The sequence below is a fragment of the Diadema antillarum genome, unplaced genomic scaffold (assembly GCF_040938485.1).
Source record: "Diadema antillarum isolate AM-2024a unplaced genomic scaffold, OU_Dant_1.0 seq00001151_RagTag, whole genome shotgun sequence".
NCBI lineage: Eukaryota > Metazoa > Echinodermata > Echinoidea > Diadematoida > Diadematidae > Diadema > Diadema antillarum.
The window spans coordinates 142,446-156,966 of NW_027271962.1; the positions used below are offsets into that span (position 1 = coordinate 142,446).

General features: G+C 37.0%; 1 protein-coding gene across 1 annotated transcript; it reads right to left on the reverse strand.

Annotated features, from left to right (window-relative positions):
- Window positions 1-642: 642 nt before the first annotated feature.
- LOC139744260 (sialin-like) lies at window positions 643-14,249 on the reverse strand. Its single transcript, XM_071654703.1, has 4 exons — window positions 14,191-14,249; window positions 7,538-7,633; window positions 1,714-1,838; window positions 643-875 (listed from the first exon to the last, which is right to left on the reverse strand). Exons 1-4 carry the CDS (start codon window positions 14,246-14,248, stop codon window positions 666-668), a joined length of 489 nt encoding a protein of 162 aa, XP_071510804.1. The 5' UTR covers window position 14,249; the 3' UTR covers window positions 643-665.
- Between the last annotated feature and the right edge of the window lie 272 nt (window positions 14,250-14,521).

Here is a 14,521-nt window from a genome sequence, read left to right on the forward strand (position 1 = left end):
CCGATAGGGCTTCCAAAAGATGATTTTGGTGACCCGACATCAATTTAGTGGCCCCGGGCCACCGCGAATGCAAAGCCCTGATTAAGGGCTCGAGAATCCTTCCTTGAGGCACTTCACAAATTAGTTGTGCATGTACATACTATTTATATCAGACAAAATAAAAATTCTCCAGTCATTCTAAGGCCCTTCCACCTACGCGGTGATGAAACATTTTTGAAAAGGCATATCATGATCGATGTTTTCAAATGCCTTTGAGAGGTCCGCGAGATTGCCAAGAGTATGGCAATCATTATGCATTGCGAGCAGGTGCAGCATTATTAATTAAAGTTTGCTAAACATTGGTAGTGCTATGTTTTGTTTTTTTTCTCGAAAACCAAATTGAAAATCAAAACACACACGCACACATACAAATATTAAAACCGAGTTAAAAGTCTAGTTTTCTTTAAGATGCAGTCTTTTAGGTAATCATCTAAACAAAGAGGTTGGACCTGTTTTTATTATTTCCCTTATATATCTTTTCTGAATTGGTACGACTCTACACAGCTACGCCAATCCTTGCTTGTACTGCACCTGCAGTAGATAGTAAAATAGTATAGAATGCAACTACAAGTATTAAGCATCAACACCACAAGCATCTTGGTTCGCACAGCTGTACATCATATACCTTAACTAGATGTTGAACTGCCAGAAATAGATGAAAACAATATAGGACTTACTTTCGAAACACTGAATCGCAAAGCCTCAGTCAGGTATAGCGGCAAGTTTGTTGTTGCCATGTATACAGTCCACATTATCCCAAAGTCACCGACGCAGAAGGCGTACACTGGCATGCTCGTGGCGAACGACTTCCAGGGATAGGAAACTGATTTGTGGCTCTAAGTAGCAAGGAAGGTGATTAAAAAAAAGCTGGGATGTCATTTGTTGTGCTGTATTCTTAAAGTCATGAAAGATAATTAATGTAATCTTTTCGCTTTTCCTTTTTTTTTCTTGCTATCAAAAGGCAAAATAAAAAAAATCTTAAACTATGTGAATTTCAGATGAAAGTTATAAACGTAACTTGGCTCAATGTGAGAGATAAACAGACACAGTTGGTTGTGTTAAAACTAAACCTATAGTCTCCTAATCTTATAGGCTTCTACACATCACAGTTTGAGTACATCAGTGTTCTTAAGTCTCATTGTATCTCTCCCTTGATGAAATATGTATTGTATAATTGATGAAAATGATGAAAATTGTTGAAAGTATATTACCGGTATTTTGTACTTCGTGAAATTTCAGAAATGAAATTGCAGAAAGTTTATGTATTTGAAAAAAAATGGCATACAGAGAATAAATAAATCAAGTCAAATCAAATCAAATATGTACCTGCCATTTCTGAACATCTATTCTTAACACTGTCTTCATGTGTTTTGCGCTGATTTCTCTCATGCAGTGCCTTTTCTGATTTCATTGAAGACGTCCCTCATCACATCCGTTGGATGGATCGGGTTGTTCCTTTTTTCCCATTAAGGCTAGTTCGCGTTAAACACAGATTTTAAGTCCCCAAGTAAGGAACGAAATGCGATATTTCTATGTGTTCTTTGAAAGTTTTTATGATGTTAGCATTAAATAAATTGTAATTGTATCTGCTTACAGACAGAAAGTTACCCAAACAGAACGATCGTGTGCTTGGGATTCTGTACTTGTCATTACAAAACGAAAAAAAAATCCTACCCGCTGATCATCTTTACGTCCCGAAACAATGAACTCCCTCTCCGCTGCGGACATCCTAGGATGTGACATTGGAGTGTCGTACACGGTCAAAGTCCAAATGACAAACCACACGATCCCCATCGTACCTAGATAGGTATTTATAGAAAAAAATTATAATAAAAAAAAGTGATGGATTATTGTTTTTCTTTACGTCCCTTCATCACTTCATCACAAATGATTAAACGTTGCAACCATGTGTGACAAAGCTGAACCAGCTTTGTCGCTGACAGAGTCACTGAAACGCTCACCACTATTAAGCCACATATTGGGCCGAATGCATAAAACAAGCAATTGCTTGTAAGCAATTGCTTCAAGCAAAAGCACAAGCTCGTCTAGCAAAAGGTCTAGCTCAAGCAATTCCTTAAACCCATATGCATAACCTTTTGCTAGTGCTTATACCTTTTGATTGTCCCGCACAAGCAATTGCTTGCGTCTTCAACGTCGCGCCTGTGCGAACACAAGAACAAAGGCGAGTGTGGCAGCATGTACTTGAAAGGAAATGGGCCGAATGCATGAACGCTAGCAATTGCTTGTGCTAGCCTTTTACTTGAATCCGTATGCATAAAAACAAGCAATTGCTTGCGAGCAGAAGCATTTGCTAGCAAGCACAAGCAAGTGCTTGCTGCCCGCAAGCAATTGCTTAGAGACCAAGCATTTGCTTAAACACGTATGCATAAAGCATACCTTTTACTTGTTCTTGCTAGCAATTGCTTACGATTTTCCAAGCTCTGTAAAATGAGCTTGAGCTTTTTCTTAACTGGGACGTTCCCTTTTAAGTGTAATTTTTCATATCAAAAAAAGAAAGACCACACTTGTGCAGGAGTGGTATAAATCTAGAAGAAATTACTCCTAAGTAGTGTAACAAACTTTTTGTTTCAACAAGGGGAATGTCCAGTGGTTAGCACGCAAAATGTGATGAAAAACAGGTAGGATGTCTGACTTCGGTGGAGGGAAAGGAGACCTCGCTCTACGCGCGATCTGGAACATCCAGGCTACTATAAGCAGTGATGGGAATCAGCCAGTACGTGTGTGTGTGTATAGGTGTGTGTGTGGGTCTGGGTGTGCATTTGTGAGTGTCATTTCATAGCTCCTTTGCTACGTCAGGGAATGTTTCCGTACACACTACTAGTATGCCCTTTCAAATACATGCTGTACACAGGCACAGGCGTGACGTCCTTTTTGTTGAAAACGCAAGCAATTGCTTGTGCGGGACAAGCAAAAGGTATAAGCACAAGCAAAAGTTTATGCATATGGATTTAAGCAATTTCTTAAGTTAGACCTTTTGCTAGACGAGCTTGTGCTTTTGCTTAAAGCAATTGCTTACAAGCAATTGCTTGTTTTATGCATTCGGCCCAATGTGTGTGCGGAAACATTTCATGACATACTAGTAGCAGAAGAGCTATGAAATGACACTCATAAATGCACACACAGACGCACAAACACCTCTATACACACACACGTACTGGCTGATTCCCATCACTGCTTATACAGTAGAAGCCTGGATCTGCCACACGCACGTGGAGAGAGGTCTCCTTCTCCCCTGAAGTGAGACATCCTACCTGCTTTTCATCACATTTTGCGTGCTAACCACTGGACATCCCGTTGTTGAAACGAAAAAGTTTCTTATACTACTTAGGAGTAATTTCTTGAAGATTGATATCACTCCTGCACAAGTGTGGTCTTTCTTTTATGAATATGAAAATGATACTTAAAAAAAAAGCAAAAGCTCAAGCTCATTTTACAGAGCTTGGCAAATCGTAAGCAATAATTGCTAGCAAGAACAAGCAAAAGGTACATTTTATGAATACGTTTTTACGTAAATGCTTGGTCTCTAAGCAATTGCTTGCGGGCAACAAGCAATTGCTTGTGCTTGCTAGCAAAAGCTTCTGCTCGCAAGCAATTGCTTGTTTTTATGCATACGGATTCGAGTAAAAGACTAGCACAAGCAATTGCTAGCGTTTATGCATTCGGTCCAATATAGCACAGGAATGAAATAGCAAGACACAGTTCATATTGATCATTTTCATGAACGGTTTACTGCAAAAGTTCTTTCGTCATACATCTATGTTGAGACGTCCACAGCTTCAAACAAGCTTTCTCCTTGTCTTTCTCGTCTCAGAAGTTTCATAGATCAACCTCTTTTATATGGTTTGGGACATTTCTCAGAGTGAATAGGCGAAACAAAGTTACAGTAAAGATGTGCCGAACCGTCAGCAACTTCTAACTTTATGTACGTTATTCTTATAAATCGAGCTCAGCACATATTCTCTCCTCTCCACAACCAGACAAATAGCACAAGGATTTATAAAAGAGAACCTACTTCATGTCTGGGTTACATAGATTGTCTTATGTATTGTCTATGGTCAAAGACAAGCGGTGACAAAAAAAAATCACTATCACGCACTCATACATGCATAGTAGTTACCATAACTTGCATTAGATTTTGTCTAGCTCATTTTCAATTTACTATAATTATATAACGTATAAGGGAAACACTTTTGTCAATTTCCATTCCATTCTGGACTTCTTTTAATAAGCTATTGTTTTATGGAAATGTGTGTACTAACTACTCGAGCCACTAAATGTAAATCATTGGTAGCTGACCATGGGCCGAATGCATAAACGCTAGCAATTGCTTGTGCTAGCCTTTTACTCGAATCCGTATGCATAAAAACAAGCAATTGCTTGCGAACAGAAGCTTTTGCTAGCAAGCACAAGCAATTGCTTGCTGCCCTCAAGCAATTGCTTAGAGACCAAGCATTTGCTTAACGTATGCATAAAACATACCTTTTGCTAGTTCTTGCTAGCAATTGCTTACGATTTTCCAAGCTCTGTATAATGAGCTTGAGCTTTTGCTTAACCGGAACGTTCCCTTTTTTAATCCTTTTCATATTCATGAAAGAAAGACCACACTTGTGAAGGAGTGGTATAAATCTACAAGAAATTACTCCTGAGTAGTGTAAGACACTTTTTCATTTCAACAACGGGAATGTCCAGTGGTTAGCACGCAAAATGTGATGAAAAACAGGTAGGATGTCTGACTTTTCTTTACCCCAACAGATGAGGAAGAAATACTGGAGATTGTTAACAGATTAAAGCCAAGTAGATCTAGTGGCCATGATGAAATAAGTGTTTATATACTGAAGAAAATCATCAAACAAATAACCACACCTTTATCTTACATTTTCAATCTTTCACTGTCTTCTGGAATATGCCCAAACTCATTAAAAATTGCGAAAGTAGTTCCAATTTTCAAAAGAAAAGACGACCCTTCTCTTTTAACAAATTATAGACCAATATCGTTATTACCTAGTATTTCTAAAATTCTGGAAAAAATTATTCATAAACGCCTGTACATTTTTCTTCATGTAAATGACATACTTATACCTAATCAGTTTGGATTTAGAAAGGGCCATTCCATCGATTTAGCTATAATTCAATTGTTAGATAAGATTACTGAATCTTTTGCAAATAAAAAACACTTTATAGGAATTTTCATGGATTTATCAAAGGCTTTTGATACCATAGATCATGATATATTAATTTACAAATTAAAAAGATATGGTATTCGTGGTTTAGCACTTTCTTGAATTATTGATTATTTATCCAACAGAAAACAATATGTACTATTTAAGTCATCTAAATCTCCGAATTCTAATATTATATGTGGTGTTCCCCAGGGATCTATTCTTGGCCCCCTACTGTTCCTTGTATATATCAATGATATAATAAATACATCAAAAACTCTTAAATCTATACTTTTTGCGGATAATACTAATATTTTTTACTCCCATTAGAACCTCGAAACACTGTTTAATACTCTGAACACGGAAATAGACAAAGTCTCCCAATGGTTTATATGTAATAAATTATCCCTTAATGTCTCTAAAACAAATTTTATATGTTTCAAACCTACTGCTTCACAGAACATTAACAGCAGTTATAATATTAATATTGATGGATTATCTTTAAGTGAAGTAAGATCTACTAAATTTTTAGGAATCACAATTGACTCGAGTTTAACTTGGAACGATCACATTCATAATATCCACACGTCTGTCTCAAGAACTGTAGGAATTTTATATCGACTGAAAAACTTCATTTCTCAAAATTCCCTGACTATTCTATATAATGCATTGATCTTACCACATATCACATATTGCAATATCGTTTGGGGAAACTGTGGCTCAACTAAAATTAATCCAATTCTTACCCTCCAAAAACGTGCTGTACGTTTGATTACCAATTCCCGTTACTTATCCCCATCCAATCCCCTATTTCGTCAACTAAAAACATTGAAAATTGAGGATCTTCACACCTTTCAAACTTCTGTTTTTATGTATAAATATACATTTAATTGTCTTCCAAAAATTTTTGATGGCTTCTTCACTCCAAATTCCACCGTTCATTCATATCCAACACGTCAGTCGTCCGATTACCATCTCGAAAATCCCAGAATCATTTTAGCTCAAAAATCATTAAAACATAATGGACCAGATATTTGGAATTCTTTACCCTCTAATTTAAAACAATGTACGTCGTTGAACATTTTCAAACGAGAACTAAAAAACACCCTCATAATCCAGTATACTTCTGACACATAAATATTCATACCACCTGGTCAACAAACACCCTAAACAATGAGTTCACGGCCATAACTGAAGTAACATTCACCTCATCACACTGATACACAAAATAACACTCAACGTACAAACCAAGATTCATCCCAACACAATGCACACCGCACTGCACCGCACGTCCTTCGCACAATTACTTCCCACTCAGTGAGTGGTAAGATTTTCTTTATGTATCTCTTTATTGTGCCCTTCGCACAATTAACCCCCACTCAGTGAGTGGCAAGATTTTCTTTATGTATCTCTTTTCCTGGGGCCATCTTCCTCGTCAAGCTTAGCTTATGATGATGGTCCCCTGCATTTCATTTTTATCATTTCCTATTGCTTCCTTTCATGTATGATATTCGTTCTTGAAAAAAAAAATGTATGTAAGATCCAAACGTTACGAATATTAGCTGTGTAAATGACTATGTAAGTATTTTGTTGATTTGTTGATTTGTATTGATTTTGAAATGCAGAAATAAAAACTGAACTGAACTGAACTGAACTGAACTTCGGTGGAGAGCAAGGAGACCTCTCTCCGCGTGCGATCTTGCAGATCCGGGCTATCACCTATCAGCTGCAGTGATGGAAATCAGCCAGTAATGTGTGTAGATGTGTGTTTATGTGTCTGTGTGTGCATTTCATAGCTCTTCTGCTATGTCAGGAAATGTTTCCACACACACATACCCTTTCAAATACATGCTGTCACACTCGCCTTTGTTCTTGTGTTCGCACAGGCGTGAAGTCCCTTTGGTTGAAAACGCAAGCAATTGCTTGTGCGGGACAAGCAAAAGGTATTAGCATAAGAAAAGGTTATGCATATGGATTTAAGCAATTGCTTGAGCTAGACCTTTTGCTAGACGAGCTTGTGCTTTTGCTTGAAGCAATTGCTTACAAGCAATTGCTTGTTTTATGCATTCGGCCCAATGACTGGCAGCTGCCTCCGCCTCTGGCCCACTCGGCAGGGTGATACACGTCCCTGGTGATATACCACCTCCAGTCGATTAAAGCAGGGAGGTGGCTGATTGAAGTTGAGATGGAGAACTGAGGCAGGACTATCGATGTGAAGTGGTGCTTACTTAGCATTTATACTCTGTAAATTCACACCAAAACTTTACAGTTTCATTTGAGACATGCCAACATGCCACAACATGTTAATGGCGTCTTACCGAACAAGTAAAACGTTGAGGGCCATCCTCCTAAGAATTGCGATTGCGAGATGAGGCCAGAGACTGGCGGGGCTATGATCTGGCCCGCTGGTAGACCTGCATCAACGACAAAACCATCGGGAACTGAGTACACCGAGTGGTGTGAGGGTCAATCATATCGACTAGTTAGAACGAAAGTTACTTCATTATTTCATTATTCACATAATAATAATCTCCCTGAGCAAATAAAGGCAACCACTAAATTATATTCTTTTAAGGCACTTATGAAAAAAATCTTTTATCGAAATATGAAAATGTATGAATGATAAAAAATCTTGTGTTTTTTATGTAACCTCATAAACAGCTTATATAGGTATGCACCGTATTAGGAGTCTAGTAATCTGCTGCATGGGCCTTTTTAAAATCATACTCATGATCGCATTAAAATGATACTGTAAACAGAAATATGTAATAGAAACATACACGACACACGACATACTATAAACAAACCCAATTATATATCATGTACCAAACTTGAATGAATTATCATTATCATTATCATTATTATTATTATTATTATTATTATTATCATTATTATTATTATCATTATCTATTCGGCTTTTAATCACAAACCTCAATATTACATTTTTCAAAATCAGAACAATGGAAAGTAAATAAATTGTATTATGCGCCATGCACAGCAAGCACTCCCCTCAGCACAGTATTACACTAAAAAAACCGCTTCTTGAAAACAAATGAAATGACAACTATTTTTCAGTTTTCCCCTCTATTCTTGTTTCCCTCACAAATTACTACGACATTTTGGAACTGATTATTGATTCCATTTTGGAGACACGTATGTTATTCAGTTATATAAGTCGAATTTAAGTTTCGAATTTTACCCCGAGGCCTCGGTCCATGTCAAGCTGCAGCTTATGATCGCCGTCTCCTGCTTTTCTGTTATTGCAATGTCTAGTAATGCACAATTCTAAAATCAAGTAATTTGAATCCCTTTTTTATTCATTTTTTTCTACATTTAGTTTATCATAACGGCATGACATATTCTGAATGAACAATCAATCATCATTTAGATAATTTACAACTGTTATTTTCACGATTTCCTTCTGAACCTTTTTTTTTTTGGTGGTGATATTATGATATACGTCTTATACATCGAATACTGTCATGTTCTTAATGTAAGCACATTGTATTTACTTTGAATTGATTTGTAAGACATTATGCTAAGCTTATGCGTTGTTTAATCTATTTTCTAAAAGTATGAATTCTTTTGTTATGCGGGATGTGTGACTTCAAAAAGGGCAAGAAATAAAAACCAAACCGAACATTTGTCTGGACAAGTTGCTTGAAGAGAAAAAAAAAGTTAAAAAGCTCGTCAGAGAGGACCAGTGCCTATGATTTGTTGCAAAAGATTGCCAAAATTTGACACGATTTACCTGGCATGGAGTCTAACCGCTTATAATTGTGACTTGTATGATGATGAAATAAGTTAATACCATTTTTGCTATCAAAAGGTCGTTTACGTTCCACTTATCACAGTAAAATCACGGGTTACAGGACAATGTCATTGCCGTTTTGTCTGAATTTCTTTACCCGAGTGAGGTCACGTGCCATTAGATCTTTCATAAATATCTATTTCCATATGAACTCTTAAAAAGCACAAATCAATTCTGAATATCAGCCCAAGCAGCATTTTTGTCTAAGAAACAACACTGTCCATATAAATGGGATCCATACATAATGCAACAAACTACAAAACACAAACTGGTATATACAAAATCAGTGGCGTACCGTTGGTCAAGACATTGGGGGGGCACCTCGTGGAATAAGTAATTTTGAGTGTGTGTGTATGCTTTTTGAGGGTGTGTGTATGTGTAAAGAGGTGGTGGTGTTGGTTTTTACGTCACGCAAAATTTAAACCATAAACTGTTAAATGAATATTGTATCATGTCTGAATGCCTTGAGAGTAATTTTATTGAGGTCATGACCCCTACTAAGGGGAATATCATTTTTGGGGAAATTTATAGACCTCCGCATTCCAACCTTAATGAATTCACTGAGCGGTTTCACAATCTTCTCTCTAATGATTATTTTGATACTAAGACATGCTTCATTATGGGTGATTTTAATATAAATCTTTTAAATTGTAATGACGCTTTATGCAGTCAAGATTTTCTTAATTTCATGTTGTCAAAATCCTTCATTCCTCTTATCAGGAAACCTACTCGGATATCTGATGCTACTTCTACTCTCATTGATAATATATTCGTTAATAATGTTTTTACTGATGTTACTTCTGGTATTGTAGTTTCTGATATCACCGATCATTTCCCGATATATGCGCTTGTACCACAGTTTTCTATTAGGAAAATGCCAACCCTTAATTCAGGTTCTCGTGATATGTCCGAATGTAATCTTGATAGACTTAGAGAGGGATTGAGGTAAGTTGATTGGTCCTCTGTTTATAACCAAAGAAATGTAAATTCGTCCTTTGATGTTTTTATGAACATCCTTATAAATATGTGTAATGTTTATATACCCTTATTTAGACGATTCAGATCAAATTATAAGAGAGTACCAAAACAACCATGGATTTCAAAGTCCCTACTTAGGTCTATCAATAGGAAGAATAAATTGTTTTACAGATACCGAAAATCTCCGAATGATGTAACCAAATCCCGTTATATTCGTTACCGCAATGTACTTACTTCTTCGTTGCGCTTAGCCAAGCAACTGTATTTTGCAAATCAGTTTGAAAAATGCAAGTTCGACATTAAGAGTACGTGGAGGATGATAAACACAGCTTTGAAATCTAGCACTGTTACAAATTCCCCTACTCATATTTTGAATGACGGTCATCAAGTTGATGATCCACAGGAAATGGCCGATGTATTCAATGATTACTTTGTTAACTTAGGACCTGATCTTGCTAGCAAAATACCAAATACCCAGACAACTTTTCATTCTTTTTTAAAAGACAGGAATGTACAAACCATGTTTTTCATTCCTATTGTTGAAGAAGAAATCAAAGAAATTGTTGATAACCTAAATATTAAGAAAAGTATAGGTAATGATGGTATTTCGGCTTTTCTTCTGAAGAATATAATAAATGAAATAATTTCTCCACTCACTTATATTTTCAATCAATCTTTATCTAGTGGCAAAGTCCCAGATAATATGAAAATCGCTCGAGTTGTTCCCATATACAAAAAGGGTCCAAAAGAATTTGTGAGCAATTATCGCCCGATATCTCTCTTAGCCTCAGTCTCAAAAATTCTTGAAAGGCTTGTTTATAAACGAACTCTTAGATTTCTTGTTAATTGCAATATTCTTTCTAATTTCCAATTTGGATTCAGAAAACAGCATAGCACAACTCACGCATTATTAGCCTTCATTGATAAAGTAGCTCATGCTTTAGATGATGCTTCCCACACCATCGGTGTTTTTCTCGATTTTTCGAAGGCTTTTGATACCATTGACCATCAAATTTTGCATTATAAGTTAAGCCATTACGGTATCCGTGGGAGGGCTTTAGAGTGGTTTAAAGACTATCTCACAAACAGAAAACAATTTGTTTATATAAATGGCTATGAGTCAGGTATGACGTCAACTTCTTGCGGTGTCCCCCAGGGTTCTCTTCTTGGCCCACTTTTATTCATCCTGTACATCAACGATCTCCAAAATTCGTCACAGATTCTTTCTTTTATTTGTTTCGCTGATGATACAAATTTATTTCTATCTCACCGCAATCCCAATACCCTCGTAAGTATAATGAATAATGAATTGAAATCTGTTCAGTCCTGGATTTACGCTAACAAATTATCATTAAATGTTGATAAAACACATTATATGTTATTTAGCAATTCCTTGCAAGTTATTCCTGATGTTAAGATTAATGATATTAACCTAACCCGAGTAGATAGTACAAAGTTTTTAGGACTTTACATCGATAGTGACCTTTCCTGGAAAACTCACTTTAATTTTTTATGCAAAATTTTGTCACGAAATACAGGAATCCTAAACAAACTGAAACATTTTTTGCCCAACCATATCTTGCAGATTGTATATTCAACCATGATTTCCCCATATCTTAATTATGGAATTCTTGCGTGGGGTAACGCATCTAAATACTTACTGGATTCACTTTTTCTTCTTCAAAAGCGAGCGATCAGAATTATTAACCATGCTGGGTATTTATCTCACACTAACGCCTTATTTCAGAAAAATAAGATTTTAAAACTGATAGATTTGTTTGGTTATAATTTAGGTATTTTTATGTATAAACTTTCCTCAAAAGATCTTCCTGGTGTCTTTTTACAGATGTTCATAAGAAACAATTCTGTCCACCACTATCCAACTCGCCAGAGTGACGCTTATCACCTTCCACGAACTCGAACAGTTTTCGCTAAAAACACAATTATGTATACAGGTCCTAAATATTGGAATGATCTCCCAACAGAGGTTAAAAGCTGCTTGTCATTATCATCCTTTAAGCGTAAACTCAGACAGCATGTATTGAATAGCTACAACACACAAGTGCACTAAAATTCCTTTTTATTATGCTGATAGCTGCTCTGTTATACTTCTCGGTTGTTGCCATGTGAACAGACTCATGCATATACATTTTAGTAGCATGCTCTCTCAAATTCCTTCCCATCGATGTTTTTCCTTCCACTTCTAGTAAGACCTTGGTCGTGTCGCATAGTTTCCCCTCCTTTCTTTTTTTCCTTTCTTTTATGCATCATTGCAGCTGGCTGGTATATCACATATAGGAATTGCAATTGATTCATGTTCTCCATTTTTTTAATCTTTCCCCGTGTCTATGGAAGCCGGAATGTTTAAACCCTAATAGTACTTAAGTATTCACGTCATTGTCACTCCCATGTCTAAATTGCTATGAGAGCAACTGCTATAGTGTGCAGCATGTGGTTACTTGTTCTCATTTTATCACACACATAAATGCATGTGAGAAGAATCTTCTGAGCCCCGAGTAATAGTCATTCTCTTTTGTTTATCATTACTTTTGGTCTTAATTGTACCCGTGCTCCTCATCCTGTTCCCCTTACTAGGCTTTTGTTGGGACCTACACTCAACAAGCTTTGCTTTTTAGTAGGTTCCATCGTATTTCTCTTCGCATCCTTTACTTTGATTGAAAATGACACATCGACCGTTATGTATTACTTTTGTATTCCTATTTCTTCATGTATATATCCAAGCTGGACATTCTGTATTTCATTTTGTTATATACCATGTATTTTCCATCGAGAAATACGAAAATAAATTGAAATTGAAATTGAATTGAAATTGTGCGTGCGTGTGCGTGCGCTGTCAGTCTGCAAACTTAATGGGGACTACAATACATAACCGCCCGTGATATATTCCACAGCGCAGTCATTGAGCAGCATTGTAAGTTTTCCTTACATTGATTATGGAATGACGGTGTGAAACGACAAATTACTGGCAGCAACATCAGAAGAATTGCATAGCAATTAATGCGAGCGAGCGGAGCGAGCGAGCTCGAAAATTGTGACATTTTACAGTCCAAGAAAAATCTGCCGTTTGTAGCTATATTTTTTCGCTTTGGAAATTAAGGGGGGGGGGGCAACGGGCGCAACTGCTGGCAATAACTGACAGTAACATCGGGAGAATGGCATAACGATTAAATGCGAGCGAGCGGAGCGAGCGAGCTTGAAAATTTTGACATTTTACGGTCAAAAAACTGCCGTTTGTAGCTATACTTTTTCGATTTGGAAATTAAGGGGGGGGGGCGCATTGGGCGCAACTGCTGACAATTACTGGCAGCACTATATCAGGAGAATGGCATAACGATTGAATGCGAACGAGCGGAGCGAGCGAGCTTGAAAATTTTGACATTTTAGAGTCTAAAGACTGCCGTTTGTAGCTATACTTTTCATAACCATAACCATTCGGATATTCTCTTCGCTGCCTTGAATAAAGACTAAGCGCACCGCGTTTACAACAGAACACCTGTGGACATACAGAAGACAGTGCTCTTGTTGTTGCTGTTGTTGTTATTTGAATTTATTTGGCGTTTATCATTCCTCTTTGTATAGCGGATAGTTTCGAATCAGAAGTATAGGGATATAAAAACGAGACCAAATTGGTTGAAAATTCATTTACTATGACTAAGCTACTCATTTGGAAATGCTACCATATGCCCGACAAACAAAATGACACCAAAAAGGTTTTGCCACCTCAGGTTGTACCAATAACCCATTTTTCGGGTCTTGCCCCATGACTATATATTCAGAATGCCAACCACGAATAACGCTGAATCACTATCTTTTGTCGGCTCCGGGCTTTTTGAACAATGTTTCACATTATATACCTCTTTAATTATGGTTAAAAGAAATCTTAGAAAAATATCTTATTTCTTGATCACCCTTTCATGTCGACTTCACAAAGGCACTTAAATTACGATTTTGGTAAGGTTTCTTTTTTGTTTTGTTTTGTTTTTGTTTTTGTTTTGTTTTTGGTTTTTTTTTAAACAAACGGATGGGGGGGGGGGGGGCACGTGCCCTCCCGCCCCCCCCCCCCCAGTAGTTACGCCACTGTACAAAATGAAAATATAAGGATAAATCTATTCTCACTGTCGGGTCAAATCTGATCAATATTGCATTCTGCTTCTGACTTACCAGCGAAGGCTATGGCAAGAAGCCTGCTGCGTTCGTCAGGAGGGGACCAACGGGCCATCAGTGAGTATATAGCAGGATATGATCCGCTCTGTCATAAACATCGAAAATAAAGCTATTGACATCATAACACTGTGTGTAACGCCGTTATACTTCATTGAATATAAAATACAATTGTTATTATCTATTTCTTGCTGTAATAAAAGGTTTGATGTCAACCTGACAACTAATGTCTAATGGAGGGTACCCTAGGGTTCATTAGTATGTGGAGTATGTAGGAGGGGAAAGGACAAACTATAAGCTTGTGTATTTCCTATTTGAGTCCCGTCCATAT

What these genes read in the sequence shown, in the direction of transcription:
- LOC139744260 (XM_071654703.1), bottom strand. Translation starts at nt 14,248, where the DNA reads ATGGCCCGTTGGTCCCCTCCTGACGAACGCAGCAGGCTTCTTGCCATA. An exon ending in TCTTGCCATAGCCTTCGCTG is followed by an intron (nt 7,634 to 14,190) that starts GTAAGTCAGAAG and finishes TCGTTGATGCAG; the next exon opens with GTCTACCAGCGGGCCAGATC. An exon ending in GACGTAAAGATGATCAGCGG is followed by an intron (nt 876 to 1,713) that starts GTAGGATTTTTT and finishes CTTGCTACTTAG; the next exon opens with AGCCACAAATCAGTTTCCTA.